This window comes from Callorhinchus milii, unplaced genomic scaffold (genome assembly GCF_018977255.1).
Source record: "Callorhinchus milii isolate IMCB2004 unplaced genomic scaffold, IMCB_Cmil_1.0 Scaffold4, whole genome shotgun sequence".
Taxonomy (NCBI): Eukaryota; Metazoa; Chordata; class Chondrichthyes; order Chimaeriformes; family Callorhinchidae; genus Callorhinchus; species Callorhinchus milii.
Genome location: NW_024704745.1, coordinates 10,520,031 through 10,536,568, shown reverse-complemented (window position 1 = coordinate 10,536,568; position 16,538 = coordinate 10,520,031). Strand labels below are relative to the sequence as shown.

Genomic DNA, 16,538 nt, shown 5'->3' with positions numbered 1-16,538 from the left:
TGAATTGTACTTCTAGATGTGCTTCAGTGGCCTCTGATTTAAAACACATACCTGATTCTGAGCATTATTATATGTCAACCTGCCAACCTCCTTTTCGCCAAATTAACCATCCTGTTCCAAGCGGCACAATTACCTTTGCGGAAGTGTTTATTTTATGACGACTGAACATTCTTGTAACAAAAAGAAAATTCTGAGTTTGTTGCTGTCATTTAGCACCCTCTCTACAAATAAATATACGTCAGTTGCGTGCTTGATATTCAGTTCCAGATGAATGCAAATAAAAAATAATTTTCATCATGTTTTACTGAAGAAAATTACAGATAGTCAGGGTCTCTCCTGTGTCAATTGCTGATTTGCCAAATGTTGCTGACTGGTGTATGTCAGACCTCAATATTTCAATATTACAGTGCTCTGAGAGTGAAGAGGGCTATAAATATGCAAGTGGTAATTGGTGTTCACGGATCTTAGAGTGGAAACAGCTCATACTTTAAATGTACTCAGGGAAACCATGTTGTTGGTAATACTTTATCTCCCAGCGTCAAAAGGTTTCTGATTCCATACAAATTGTTCCCCTCCCTCCAATATCTGCCATTATAGCTACATTGCTAGCAAAGTGCACTCAGTGGGGTCTATCGGGCAAGTTGTGAAAATATGTGCATACACAGAAGAAATTTCAGGTGCTCTGGTTTTAATTAACATCCAATGAAACATCTCACAAATAGTCCCCAGGGGCTTACACAACTCGTGAAACAGACGCAGCTAGAAATTCCAGCTAGGTCGAGGTTTACCCTTTGATGTAGAATTTCAGAGCGTGCAGAGGTTGGCAAGTTGTTGAATTTGGTTTCAAGTTTGAAGCCCTGTTTTCTGTAGCTCTTATAAGAAACTCACAAGAAACCACCTTCAAAAATAAAAGCCCTCTATTTAAAGAAATTGACAAATTCTGCTGGATTCTGAAATGCTACGTTAAGAGTAAATCTAGATCCAGGTGTAATGTCTGCCCACCCACTGTTAATGTCTGTGTGTGTGTGTGTGTGTGAGAGTCCGTGAGTGAGAGAGAGAGAGAAAACGGGACTTACACCTGAACTGCAAACTCATACAATCATTGGATTTGGTACACAACATTTCAAGTGCTCACCACCTGGATTCCACTGCCATCGGCTTCAAGCAGTTAGTTTTGTTTTACCTTCAGATGTCGGATCCCATGATAAAGTTTCACTGCAACTGTGCCATTTGCTAGTTTAAAACGTCTTCTAGTGAATTCCAGTCATGATCTTGTAAGAGAACAAGTCATCTCTGAAACGATTGCAACGTGCTACTCCTTTCTGTGCTGTTTATATATAAAAAAGGGGGCATTATATACAAATACACTGAATAACCCTGTAAGATCCCTGAAAAATAGATTTGCTCTCACACGATCACCGACTGATGTCAAGGTAATGACCATAATTCACGGACATCAAATTGGTGTTGCAACGACATCGCTGAACAGCGCTAAGGAGAACTGCATCCCTCAGAGTGCTGACTGTTTTGCAAGCCCCTCAGATTTGTGCAACTACCTCGTAACTCCTATTCGCCACTCAACCGGGTTCCATTCTGGTAACATGATCAGCAATTGTTGTGTGCAGAAACAGATTTTGCATTCGAGCTAAGCAGTACTAAACATCGGTAATTCTAGCTGTTGGTCTGACAGAAGACATTTTTTTTTGTGCTGATATACTTCTGCAACCTGAAATAAAAACCTGAATATCTCCTCAGTAATTCGCTGAATTAGTAACCCTACAACCACCATAATAATCATTCACTGTAAAAAACACAGCAGTGCAACAGTTAGGACCTAAAAAGCTTTGCAGGATTTCTGCCACTATTAGTGCCTAATTGCTTAAAAATAAGCAAATTACTTTACACATCTTAACAGTATTGGAAAACAGTCACGTCCAGTAAACTGGCCCACAACGCAGGGCCAGTGAGGTTTAGCGAGAGAAAGCCAAAGATTATGTAAAAAAAATTGGTACCGTCTGTACACAAAGACAGATTGTGCTATTTAAAGCTCGACTCGAGATTAACAGAGAATCTCAACTAAACAGTGGCGTTGGAAAAGTGATGCTTAATATGATGGTCGATCATGCAGCATTCTCAACAATCTTTTATTCCTGCCACATCCTCTCTCTCTGTGTGCATGTCTGGACAGAAGTTCATGATTAAACAGTTCTCTGTGAAACTAAAATCGTAATAGGTTTCTTTTTTTAAAAAAAGAGGAAGAGAGAAAAAGAGAGAGAGATTGACAATATCTAGTCACTAGCACAGTGCATCAGTGTTACTTGAGAAAAGCTAGAAGTTGTAGGAAACTCTAGTAGCTAACACTCCGATCACCTGGCGTGAAGCTGCCAGAATCGCCAGGACGTTTGAAGGGCAGTTATTCTGTTGTAACAGCGATTTACTTTTGTTTTTCTTAAACCAGGTCGTCTTCAGAGAAGGAACGAAAGCTGAAGAAACTAGTTTGAGCCCCGTTTCGTAAAACGTTTTTTTCTTCTTCCCCCCAACGCTCGCTTTCCCAAGCCTGTCCACGGAATTCTGCCGAGTCAGCGCCTTCCAGCTGTTTTGTAAGGAACTCAGTCACAGAAGGCAAGATTCCCACAATGCAGTCGATGGTGAGTCTAATGGACCAATCTCCTGTGTTTCGAGCCATTGTAGAGATACAAAATAACGATGTATTATTGGTCTGCGCAGGAGATCAGTACTGGGGTTTGTTGGGCCATTTCCTTTGGCTGTCCATCATGGTTAAGAGTAACTGCATGCTGGCCTCTGTCAAGGAAAGCAAATAATAAGAATGAATACAGCAAGATCCATTGACAGAGAGGCTACCTTCATTGCCACAGGTTTAATCAATTTAATTACTTTTTAGCATCCTATTAGTTTTCTAAATTGTCATGCACCAAATTCGAAATATTAAACTTTCAATTGAAAACAGAAGTACAGTAAAGTGTTTTTTTTTGATCAGCCGGGTGTCTGACATGCAGAAACCTATCCACATGTCAGAGCATCCAAACCAGTATGAGAGTACTGAATATGTATGTCACTAACACTTGGATATTCCCCTGTGTCTGGAATTGAATGCACACTCCCTCTCTCTCTTTCTCTCTAGAGGGACACACCTTGCTTACTTAATTCCGGAGAGTATCAGATGCAGATTGGCAAAAGCCAAGGCTTTCCTGGAGTGTGCGTTGGGGATATTGCTGGAATTTAATCAGCTAAGACTGCATAGCTTGTCATTGAAAGCACCATCTGCTGCTTGTCCACCAAGGACCTCCATAACTGTTAGGGCTTTGGCTTGCGGGGTTAACAGAAGCTGAGTGTGTTGAATCCCTGCTCCCAGTGACTAGTCTCCCTCTCCAAGGCCAGCGGAGAAGCCAGACTGCCTGGTCTGTCATCAGCAGTTTGCTGGAGTACCGCGGTCCCGCCTGGCTCAGGGACCCGACTATAGAGAATGCCATAAAGGTTGACTCAATTCTCAAATTTCAAGTAAAATAGAGATAGGTTTTACATGTCTATATGGGGGAGGAGGGGAGGAGGAAGAAGAGACCTAACAAAAAACAGAAAACAGAAGTGTGCCTGACAACAATAACGTTTAAAAGATTAAAGCACAAGGATTTTTTTTTCAAAGTTCCACCCCCCAAAAAAGATAGTGGTGCGAAAACCATAGACTGCTTACAACACTGTAACTAACGAATAACTGTTGTGCACATTTAATAAATACTGGGTGGACACCTCTCCAAACCGCCACCACTGTACGGCAAACAAAATGCAAGCATGCAAGCACCCGTGATCATAGCTTTAAGCGAATCGGTACTGAATTGGTATCAAATTGAAGTTAGATCAGAGCACTGCATGTGTTTGATGCTGGAAGATTGCCAAACATGAATGCCGCCTGGTGGCAGGTATGATGTAATAACATAATACTATAATAATCCTTGCATTTGACATAGCGTCTTATCACATCATTGAGATGTCTCAAAGCACTTCACAGAACATACTGTAAAGTTAATTGACTGTATATCTTGTGCTCGAAACTCGGCAGCCAATTGGGCGCAGCAATGTCCCACAAACAGTCGTGGATTGAGTGAGCAAATTATCATTATTATTTTTTTTGAAGGGATTACCACCCACAAAAAGCACTCTGCCGATTGACTAACAACCGCTAGATAAATAGAGGCATGTGGAGTAACGAAACTTGCCTAAGGTTTCACCTTCCCCGCGATTCGAACCCGGATCCACTCACGTATGAGGCGAGTGCTCTAACCAATATACTACAGGACTCCAAGTACTACAAACGTTCAATAGCAGTACTGCACGCACACGTGAAATCAGAAATCAGCTTGTCAAATTTCACTTGGCAACTGATGAGAGAAACTAGATATAATTTCCTTTTTTTTGGATAAGTTGAAACTGATGTGACAAAACATATATTGTTACCCATGTTACGAACAAGAAAACAATCCTTGCAAGTGGTTTGAATTAAATGCCCACCCAGGGAGAGGATTTACAATATTGTTGCCAAATATACCAGGAAAAGAAACACTTGGTAATCCTAAAACATATCCCATAAGCGAATTGTCACAACAAGTGCATTTTATTCCAAGGAATTTAATTCCCCCTGCCTTCCTGAAATGTAGTGATCTTGCCAGGAACGGTGGTTTGAAGCCAGCAGGTATAGGTTGCCAACAATGTTGGTTGAGGCCAGAATTTTGGATTCATTTAAAAACCAACTTGATGTTGTGATGGGTAGGGGTGGGTATTCTTGAAGAACGATATCAGATTGGCTGAAGGGCTTTCTTCTTCCAAACTAGTCTAAGCTGAAACTCTACAGGTGCCAAGAGCTCTGCGGTACTTCAACTAAGTGCCTATTCTTTAAGTGTAAGTGTAGATTGTAATAATAATCCTTGCATTTGATATAGTGCTTCATCGCGTCTTTGAGATGTCTCAAAGCGCTTCACAGAATATACTGTAAAGTGAATTGACCAAGTTCTCTGGGACGTTATCCTGCGGGAGGAGCACTATATAAATGCAAGTTGTTATTATTAACTGTATATTTTGTGGGCGAAACACGGCAGCCAATAGCGCACAAACAGTCATGGATTGAAGTGACCAATTTATTATTATTATTTTTTAAGGATTATTACTCCTGGAAAAACGATCCGCCAATCGACTAACAACCAGGTTGCTGCTTACTGTTAGGTAAGCAGAGACGTGTGGAGTAAGGAAGTTGGTCCAACGTTTCGCCCTGCTGGGAATTGAACCCAGGTCTCTCGTTTGCGAGGCGAGTGCTCTAACTCCACTAGATAATACAGTATCAGCAGTGTGTTCAACCCCAGGGAATGCCACAGCCACCAGCATCCACATGTGCACTTCACAGGAGGTGTCACTAATAGGCCACCTACAAATACAGCCACTATACTTTACAGTAAATCCTGTGAAGTGTTTTGAGACGATTTGACAATGTAATATCAAATGCAATGATTATTATTAGTAGTAGTAGTGGCAGTACAATAGAATTGTACATTTATATTACACCTTTCACGTGAAGGGAAAATTTCAAGTACTCAGGAGTGGAAGAATTCTCTCTTCCCTAACTCAGAGACACTAATTATACGTTTCTTCTTTGATAATATCATCTAAACTAGCACGGAACAGGCATCAAGCCTATCAGTGCATCTCAGGCTGATCATGTGGTGCTATGGAAATACCCATGGGTAGGAATAGTCTTTCAGCCAGGATGGCCTTGAATTCTTTGATGTTTCTGTCCCCACCAAAAAAAAATGTTGGCATATGTAGAAGACTAAAGAGCTTCAATGTGGATGGAGCCCAATTGTTCCGTCCACTTGCAAAGAAAATCTTGATCATTCACGAGTAGTGAGGTCTTCCTGAGATCTAAAAAAAATTGTGTTCGGTGGTTGCTCACCCTGAGGTTGTGGCAGTGCAGGTGCTTCTGCTGGGTACTTTACCTGTGCACATTCTCCATTGCTGCAACCTCTGCCAAGGCGGATAAACTGAGGAATGCTGGGATTGCAGATGCAGTTGGCATTTCTGGTGAAATACCGCACGCCTGCTCAGTCTTTGAGCTTCTGTCAAAAGTATCCGATTTTAATGGCTGTTTTTTCTTTTCCTGTTTGCATGGCATCTTCGCCTTGGTTACGTCTGCCGCAATGGAAAAAACAGGTTGGAGATCATGATTCATTCAAAAGGCAAAAACACTTTGCTAGTTTTTGTACAATTACTTTCATTCCCATAGTGCTGTGACAGATTGCATTTGAGGGATTGTTGGCCAGGACACCAGAAGAAACTCTCTTCTCTTTTCAACTTGTGCCGTGGGATCTTTAACTTCCACCTGAACAGGCAACAACAACAATAACAACTTGGATTTATATAGCGCCCTCCACACCGGACGGCATCTCAGAGTGCTTAAAGGCAGACACCTATGACATGAAATGTTAAAACAGACACGTTCAACGTGACAAAAAATAAATGAATCAATCATAACCGCGGACTGCTAGATATTTCTGGTTATGCTCTGCATTTAATGTTTTGCAGAGAAGAAAGGCAGCATGTAAACTTTTCTTGTGGATCTCAATCCTATTCAACCGTTTGCCATACTAGCCCAGCAAGAGAATTGAAAGTATAATTTCTAGCACTCTCCGTTCTACTCTGTCTCCCAGCATTATATATACCTATATATATATATAAAAATGAATGTGCAAACATCCACCAATGTGTGCTCACCCCCTGCAGGTGACAATCGACCATCGGCTGTTCGTATTAAGTGTGTTATTTTTGTTTTCCTGGCCTTGCGCTTTTGGCTGCCGACGAGGGGTTCTTGCGTCACTCCCGATCCGGGGCTGGTCGGAACTAATGTTGCATGCTCCACTTTCTGAGCCTGTTCAGCAGTGTTTGCATCCTGTGATATTATGGCTGAAAGGCGAGAAAGAAATCCATTAACAAACTCGCGAAAAAAAAAGCACCTGTCTTAAGTTTGGTCATTTCCTCTAGAGAGCACAGCATGCATCCATTTACTTGACTTCCAGGATTTAAAAGCCCTCAATTCTCAAATGACTGTGTCTTCCACTCAGTCGGATTATTTAACCTGACAGCCAGCATCCATCTGTATTGCTATTATTTTTCAAATAGTTGAGGCAGATAGAAATAGTATGCAGTGGGAACACAAATTTTAATTCAACACTGACAATAAAACATTTAGAAATTAAATTTTAACAAATATATTTTAAAAAGTGTCCTATGCATAATGGAAAAAAGGATACAAATTCAATAGTCCAAGAACCACATTCTTTACAGATGTGACCGCGCTTTCTAACAAATCCATCATAAAATACAGCAGTCAGCAGGAAGCAAGGGAATTTCTACTTAACTTCCTTTGTCTACAATAAATTCCTACAAAAAATATTTTTTCTTCCAACGTTTTTTGTTCCTTGTTCCAACTTCCCAACTTGTCCATTTGGGGCACAAACGTGCGTGCACACACAAACACACTGGATCTAACACCATTAGATTTTTATCACGAATGTGGGTCATACAGGTACTGCAATAAGTGGGTAGTGAAGAGCACTTGTTGGAACCTACTGTCACTTGCAAGAGATGGTCTCTTCTGCTACAAAGTGCAAAAAAAAAACTTCTATTCACTGTTAATACAAAAATGAGTTTCAAGAACAGATCTGGAGGTTAGGATAGACTACGATGAGCAAATACTCCGCGGGGCAAAATGGTTCTGGCTGCTGGAGCTGGGTGGGGAAGAGGGGGGAGTGAGGAAGGGGGGCAGAAAGGAGGGGAAAAAGGAAGTGTCATAAATGTTATATATGATAGCTGAGGCCATGGTATAGCTGACTCCAGGTGAGGACATACCTGATCCACACCTAGAATTCTCATGTGCTTATGCTTACCCAAAGGTAATAATAATAATAACAATCCTTGCATTTGATATAGCGCCTTATCATGTCTTTGAGACAGCTCAAGAATTCTTCACAGAATATACTGTAAAGTGAATTGACTATATTTTGTGGACAAAAAGATAATATATATGTTTAAAAGTCAGTGCTTAATACAGTAAATATAATCAAACTTAAACTGGAGGTGAACTATCTGACATTACTCAGAATTTTATGCTAGTTTTGCTTAGACTGAATGAATGGTTAAGTGGACTCTTGTCCAAAGCACTTAATTTTGGCAAATTATACCAAGTTGCATTCCTATAACGCCTTTCGAGCCAATGAATGTCTCAAAGTACTTGACAAATATAGTGGTGGACAGCGAGCAGGAAAATAAGACTAGACATTACATGACTATTATAACCCACTGGAGAGTATGGTATTACTGAAAATGTCAGTTTTAAGTATTGAAAAGTACTGATTCTGAGGCCTTGCCTCAGTCGTTAGAATGGATCCCCAATAGACTTGTATTATCATGGAGAGGCATAAGATTCAGGGACTAAGCCACATGAATGCCTTGGGGCACAATATACTAGCTAATGAATTTCAACAGTGCAATATTTATCTATTAGTTTTCTGAAAGAGCGAGCTTACCAAACTCATCACGCCTTGAAGATGTGATAAGGTGCTATATCAAATGCAAGGATTATTATTTTTATTATGATTATTATTATATCTTGTAAATGGTATAATCGGCTGTATTTTGTCTTAAGTGCCACTTATCAGTCTCAATCATAAGGGCAGTTTTGCGAGATACAACTAATGTAACTAGCTTTTGAAATTCATTGCAGCAATCCACTGACTGCCCCACTTCAAAATCACTCTAACTCGTGTTGCAATTATCGTAATTTATTATTAACCAGACAAAATTAGCAGGAGTTTTATTTTATTCTAATAGACAGCTACATCACAACAGAATAGTGGTCTGCGGGGATTCTAAGGTTATCATGTACACACTTAATGCACGTGCTGTGCAAAACATCCTTTGGCGACAGTGAAGCTTGCGGTGTGCAGATCTGTATGGATGATTTGTAATGTGAACATCTGTACAGTTATATAATAATCCTTGAATTTCATGTCAGGAAGTTGTCCCAAATTGCTACACAGAATTGTAGTGTGTAGTGACTGTGTATTTTGTAAGCAAATGTTACAACTGTTCGAACATTACAGGAAAGTCACAGGACAGAAATACGTTATTCGGTCTATTAGGTCTACGCTCAGAGATAGAAGCTCCATCTTCTTTCCCCCCCCACCCCCCAAAATGGCTCTAACAACCGTAAAATCAGACTGTATTGGTACCTTCATCAGGTAAGTGTTGTGTCTCCATTTTGTGCTTATACTTGCTGACTATGCTGTGGAATAAGGCCTTTTTCTGAGATGGAGATGATCCTAAAGAAGAATAAAAATATAAAAAGGAAACGATAATTGTCTTTCATCCAAATGGGTTGGATGAGCCAACAGATAAGACTGAACTGCCCACACTAATGGAGAATGAAGATAGAGGTATATATAATGTATTATAGTACCTATATTAGTGCTAGCACACTGATCACTGTCAGTCCGCCTGCTCGCTTTCTTTCTAGGATTAATGGGTGGGTGATGGTAACAAGTAGCCAGGTGCAAAGTTTAGCCTTTTGACTTTGAACTTCTTGAAAAGCAACATCTCTTAAACACTTGTGTTGAGTGATGGAATACAAAGCAGTCACCACTGGGATAACATCTCCCCTCTAAGTGTTTTTACTGCAGAGCTCCTTGTATTGTCATAGGCATTCCATTGCCCGCAATATTATTTTTACCATTTAATAACTGGGATAATTTGCAAAGTATTCACTGGTATTGAATCCTTCACTGTACTGCCATTTGGCTCAAGCCGACTCGCCTGAACTCTGCTCACGCACTAATTTCACTTCCTTAAAGTTGGATTGCGGCAAAAGGAGGTTCCTGATACTCAAAAAGAGGTCAGCAACAACAGCATCTGGTTCCACACATTTTCAATGCATGAGATTTCTTTTACAGATCCTGCAAATCCTCTCAATAGGTAATATCTATGTCAGTGTGGCCCCTTTGTGGTGATCTGGCATTATTCCAGCAGCCCAGGGACCTCCACTACATACTGTGTTCAGGAACACAATTACTTAAAAACAATAATAATCCTTGCATTTGATATTGCGCCTATCACATCTTCGAGAAGTCTCAAAGCACTTCAAGGAATATACTGTAAAGTGAACTGACTGTATATTTTGTGGGTGAAACATGGCAGCCACAGCAGAGTCCTACAAACAGTCGTGGATTGAGTGACCAATTTTTTATATAAATGGCACACAAGGAACACTTAGCAACCAGAAACCGGCTACACAACCTTAATTATAATAATAATCTTTGCATTTGATAAAGCGCCTTAACACGTCTTTGAGACATCTCAAAGTATTTCACAAAATATATTGTAAAGTGAATTAACTGTGTATTCTGTGGGCGAAATAATAAATAAATAAAAAACCTTCTCCCCATAACACGCAACTCCCAAGAGGAAATAATTGAAATTCTAATTTTACAACCATAGGGTAAAAGATTAATTTTAATTCTGCAGCAGGTAAAGAAAATACAATTCTGTCCATTTATATTTTCTCTCCTCCTTTCAGTCATGGTCAGCTCATCTCCGTAACGCTCCCCTGCGTGAAGTATGCTATATACATTCTGTTGCTGTTGTCACGATTAGTCTGTCTATTGCTGGTGTTAACTTTTACTTTTCCTATTAATAATAATAAACCTTGTATTCGATATAGCGCCTCATTATGCTGAAATATCTCAAAGTGCTTCACTTGTGATAATGTATCTGTAAGCTGCAGTATTGTATAGTTCTATAGTAATATAGCAAAACATCAGGCAGGAATGCACCTTTGGCCTACCTTACTTACCCATTCATTTCCCATTAGATTCCTTCAACTGCATTCAAATCGAATAATCCTGAATCCTTTTAGTTGACAGGCCCCTTGTGAGGCAGCTTACCCCATATTCTACAGCACAGGCACACGGGTTCTATTAAAAGCACACCAGGTTTATTTAAATAATCCTTTTCGCTCGCACTGAGCCTAGTGGAATATAGTTGCCACTTGCTAACAGCTCGCACAGCGAGAATGTCAGCAGAAAGCCACATCCCACGTCAAGGCAGGAAACCGATAAAACTGCCTTTCTCCAACCTAATCCAATTCCAGAAGCACAGCTCTCCTGTAAGGCAGGTCTGAGATATGCAAATACAACAACTTAAGTTATATACTGTCCCTTACGTACACTTGAAATCGATCCGTTCAGTAATAGAGAGCAAATGAAGCTTGGCAAAACTGGTGTGATGGAGGTACGGAGTATAGCGCAGGCGAGTATTAGGGCGGCAAAGTTTTGGATTAACTGGATTTTGTGGATAGTGGAGCCGGGGAGACCGGTGAGGAGGAGGGATATAAAGATTGTAGGTTATATATTCAAAAAATTACAATACTGCTTAAGTATGTAACATCCTTGTTTTTTTTTACCTTTATCAGATTTCTGATGCTCAATGGCCACACTCCTGTTCTTTTTCTTTTTCCTTGTGGACGTCGTGTGCTTGCGGTCAAAGGTTACCGGGCTGTATTGGGGAAGGCTGTTAAATTTCTTTTCGAACTCCTGCTCCAGATTCCCTAAACTGGAAAGATAACAAGAGAGTTCTGAAATTCTTGGGTGGGAGGGGGGAGGGGGGGGTGGAAGGAGAGTCAAAGATAAAGCAGCAGGTTTCTTGCCCAAGTTTCCATTTCAGTTTCCAAATTAAATGTGCTGGGGCAGGAGGAAACTTGATGCATACATGAGGGAGAAGGGAATAGGAGGGTTTGGGAGGAGTATAAAAAACAGTTTCAAGGTCATGTCGCTGCGCCAATGTTAAGAGTGTGAAGTATGAGGATGAGGACAATGTTTATAGCGAATGAAGCCTCCCTTTGTGAACCATGTTTCAAAATTTTGGTTTGCAGCTTGAAGAATATTTAGCAAAAGAGTGAAAACGATCAAGATTTATATAAAAGGAACTTTAACTAAAAATAAAAGCATGGGGAAAGAGGACCTGGCTGGGAAGGGAGTGAATTGGGTGTCTTTGGGATTGAGCAAGGCAATACACATCTCATCAACGTGAAGTACTTGTCAACACAACATTGCATTACGGGTAGGTATATATGCATGGATACCCAAGCCTCAAATTTCTTTGGCCTCACCTCCGAGACTCTTGTCTTGAAACTTAGGATTGTGTAGAATTTTGGAAATGCCTTAAATTCAGCCTTGATTTCCCAGCTGGTTTTCTGCGGTACTTGCGGAGAACAGACCAAATTTGAGATCTTTAAGATAACGGGTCTAAGGCTAAGACCGTAAGTTATTTGGGCCTTTGGCGAGGCAGATCCTGGAGTAGTTTCACAGCTCCCAGGTGGGATTCCTATCAGGGGTGGAGATAGGAGGTGAAGGGGATGGGGTGGATAAAGAGAGTTCCAGCAATAGCTTACCGGAGAACAGATTCGTCTTTCAGTTTAAATTTTTTCAACTTCTTGGTTCCACTGGTCCCAGCGTGTGAAAATGGCCAATCATCCTCCTTCCAGCATCCTTCGTGGTCAGAGGAGCCCCCTTTCCCTGAGGCCTTCTTACCTAAACGCATTATAGGTACAATGTTAAGTCAAGATAGATTCCATTTCTGACAGAGAAGCACATCTCCTCGGTATGTATACCAGACACAGTTTTTAACGTCTTAGGTTTTCCAAAAGCAAAACCGTGCCTGACTAAAACAATGAATCAAATATCCACTCACTAACTCAATTAGTGAGCAAGTTTTACACAGCGGATGAAAAGTATAACCCTTCTCCCCACTCCCCCACAAAAATAATGCCTCCTGCATGCCCTCGTCCCCTCCGCTTCCACCATTGGCACTATTCTTTCAGATAGTATGCTCTGAAACTCCCTGCCTCAAGACCTCTGCCAATGTTCCCTCTTTGCCCTTCCTCTTCTAAGGTGCCTGCGGTCACCTCCATTTTCTCCCCTGCTCGGGATCAAGCTCAGCCATTGTCAAGTGCTCCAGTGTCAAGGAGGACGCCCCAAAGATCTTCATATCTTCTCTCTGAAATCTCTGTCCTTCTCTCATTCCTCTCTCTCTCTCATACCCTTATTTATTAGGCTGGGGCTCTGTCTAACCCAATAAATAAGACTATGAGTGCTATTCCCCCTCTCTCCCCCTGACGCTGTCTCCTCTAGCCCCCTCCAGACCCCGCTGATCGCTCGCTCCAGGTTTTTTGACTGCGCCTCCGAGCCAACTCCCCCCTCAGTTGTTGTTGCTCCAAGATCCAACAAGTAACTTATCATGAATTCTTCCTGTTGCAATGATGCCATCAGTTGGTTGCAACACACTAACATTCGATAAGAATGCAAGTGCATTAGACCCAAATGCATTCTGATATACACCTTTCGCTGATTACAGCAATCTTTTTATTTTGTGTTACACCTGATGGTGCCATTCACATTACAAGCACCTAATGAAACGAGCGCTATTTGTAACGGTGAGCGAGCTTACGGTAGCCCCCTCTGTGAATGATTAAACCTTCACTCATATGAACACGTGAATGAAAGTTTTACACATTTTAGTGGCGAGTGACCTTTCTGTTAAACGTAAGACAATAAGAAAATGTTTCTTTTTTCTTTACATTCTTACACAAAAGCTGGCAGAAGCACCAATGCCCCTTGATCCTCTTTGCTAAATAAAAAACTGTGTACATGCAGATTTGCAGTTCTCAAACAATTTAGTAAGCGGCGGGTGAAAGTCTAGAGGGAGTACTTTTTTTATTTCAAATATAATCACTTGAAGTAGAGAAATATAATAATAATAATCCTTGCATGTGATATAGCACCATATCATGTCTTCGAGATGTTGCAAAGCGCTTCACGGAATATACTGTAAAGTGAATTGACTGTATATTTTATGGGCGAAACGCGACAGCCAATTGCGCATAGCAGCGTCCCACAAACGGTCGTGGATTGAAGTGACCAATTTATTATTTTTTTAAAGGGATTATTATCTTCGGAAAAGCGATCCACTAATCGACTAACAACCGGGTTCTTACTTACTGCTAGGTAAACGGAGGCATGTGGAGTAAGAAAACTTGGCCAACATTTCACCCTGCCAGGTCTCATGCTTGCAAGGCGAGTGCTCTAACCATTGAGCTACAGGACTCCACATCCTTACAACTCAATACTCAATACTTTCCCTGTGGACTTTCCCTGTGGTGAGAAATTGTGGCTTTCCTATAGAATATTCTGGTACACAGGACGCTTCTAATGAAATCTTTACTGCACCTGAATGCACTTCCAATGGGACTCACAACAAGAAGCAAAGCTTAGAATACGTTCATCGATGTGAGCAGTCAGCAGTACAGCTGGTTGAGGTAACTCCTGGAAGGGGAGGGGATCCTTACTCATCTTCGAAGAATGCAAAAAGAATATTTTCTGTCAACCTCTAAACTACCCACTGGCCCTGCAAGAGTTGGTCAGAGTTTATCAGTTTTGCACATCGCATTGGGCAATATTAAAGACACTCTAGGTTCCACTAGCACTGAATGTTAAAGCTCCACAGAATATCCCTTCTTAGCCCAGGGCTGTGCCAGGAAGGAAAGATAGTTCCTTTGATGGTGCCTTAAGTGGCATCTTCCAGGAGACTTCCTGGTGGGGTCGGTACAACAACAACAAAATTACATTTGTATAGCGCCTTTTACGTCGTCAATGACTGGAATACTTCTTACCAAGTATAAGTTGACTTGGATCAACAAATTAATTTAATGTCAAGAATTCATTTCAGATGTTGTTGAAGACTATACTGATGAACATCATGAAATCAACTCAACGCCAAAGACATTGTAATCACAAATAGAGCCAAACAGCAGCTGACCTTGATGACCAATGATGGGCAAGTTATTTTGGTCTCAGAGGACAGCACTGCTCTTATCATAACCATCCAAGTTGATACAGAAAGTGGCTTAGCAAATGCCTACCCATTCCTGAGACGTTTTATTTTATTATAAATCCCCTATCTTACCTGGGATTGGAAGGATGCTTTCCTCACTAAACCGGAATCTAAGAATTGAATACTGACGGTGTAATAAACAGGACCTCATTTTCATGAATTAGTTCATGTCAAGTCTCTGCGCTGAGGTTAGAATGTGCTTCACACCCTAGAATTCATGCAACCCAAAGGACAGGCAGAGAAAAAAAATGTGTTGTATGAGTCAGTCCCTTGGACGAAAATTTGATACAGATTTTGAAAGCAGGCACTAGCACCACCCAGAAGCCAAGTGCGGTTCGCCAAAATTGAAGTGATTAAGCCTGGCGTGGAAAGAATAAACAACAACAACAACAAGATTACATTTGTATAGCGCCTTTCACGTCAGGAGGACGTCCCAAAGCGCTGGACAGTGTACAGCATTACAGACTGCAGAAACTGCAAACTGCAGGAACAATGAGCATTTTCTGATTTAAGACGAAGGGGAAATAAATGAACCAGACAAGTATTTATTTACAGTGGAACAGTACACTCTGTGGATTAACAGCAGAAGGTAGTTTCTCCGGATAAAATTGGTCATTCACTTCAAGGCTTTTTGAGGGATCTAGCTGTGCGCAAATTGGCTGTCGCTTTTACCTACAAATACACAGTCACTGCACTTTACAACAAATCTTGAAGCACTTTCAGACATCCTCCAGGCGTGAAAGGCATGATATCAAGTGCGATGTTTATTATTTTTGGAGCATTCTATTTGTATGTGGAAGTTGACCAACAACAGTTTTCTTCCTTTAAAGACCAAATGTTTAAATGACAAAATAAAACATTCTGAAAGTCTGGTTTGCATTCATGTAGGAGTTGCTCAAGCTGCCATTCATGAGATTTGCAGAATTCTGCTTTATAAATTACTCTCACTCCAGATTTTGCTGAAATAGTGTTGTTGCTCTTAGTTTCAATATCCTGCCTGAAACTACAGCACGAGCCAAGGTTATAATACAGTCACTACACTTTACAGTATATCCTGTGAAGCGATTTAGGATGTCTCAACGACATGATGAGATGCTACAGCAATTGCAAGAATTATTGTAGGTATAGGGCCTTTCACGTCAGGGGGATATCTCAAAGCGTATCACAGGATTTTATCATAAAGATGAGTGACTATATTTTTGCTGGCAAATGTAGCAGCCAATTTGTGCACAGCAATGTTTGAAGAACAGCCATGAAATGAATAACTAATCTTATTTGGGAGATTGTTGGCGACCACCGGGAGAAACGCCCTTCTCTAACAGAGGTTAATAGGTTTAACAGAAAGCTCATAACTATTTATTTTGAAGTAGCAAGATACAATTTTGGAAACTGCCTGAAGTCCGATCCTGAATGAATGCAAAGGTTTTGTCAGAGTCAAATAGCATCATAATCTTTTCGTGCCATTACTGGAACACAGAAAGACTATTACAAGCAAATTCAATGTATTAAGCAAAAGATGAATGTGTTCAATTTTTGAC

General features: G+C 40.8%; 1 protein-coding gene across 3 annotated transcripts in view; it reads right to left on the bottom strand.

The window, feature by feature from the left end:
- Positions 1 to 671: 671 nt before the first annotated feature.
- Positions 672 to 16,538, bottom strand: part of LOC103180133 (BBX high mobility group box domain containing) — an 86,096-nt gene continuing 70,229 nt past the window's right edge. For 2 of the 3 annotated variants that reach the window (XM_042333919.1, XM_042333921.1), the window contains 6 exons: positions 12,503 to 12,641; positions 11,516 to 11,664; positions 9,291 to 9,380; positions 6,775 to 6,963; positions 6,000 to 6,192; positions 672 to 2,802 (listed from right to left, as the gene is read on the bottom strand). In XM_042333919.1, the coding sequence (XP_042189853.1) occupies positions 2,712 to 2,802; positions 6,000 to 6,192; positions 6,775 to 6,963; positions 9,291 to 9,380; positions 11,516 to 11,664; positions 12,503 to 12,641 (851 nt within the window). In that variant the 3' untranslated portion in view covers positions 672 to 2,711. The remainder of the gene's footprint in view (positions 2,803 to 5,999; positions 6,193 to 6,774; positions 6,964 to 9,290; positions 9,381 to 11,515; positions 11,665 to 12,502; positions 12,642 to 16,538) is intronic. The other variant, XM_042333920.1, reaches the window with a different exon arrangement.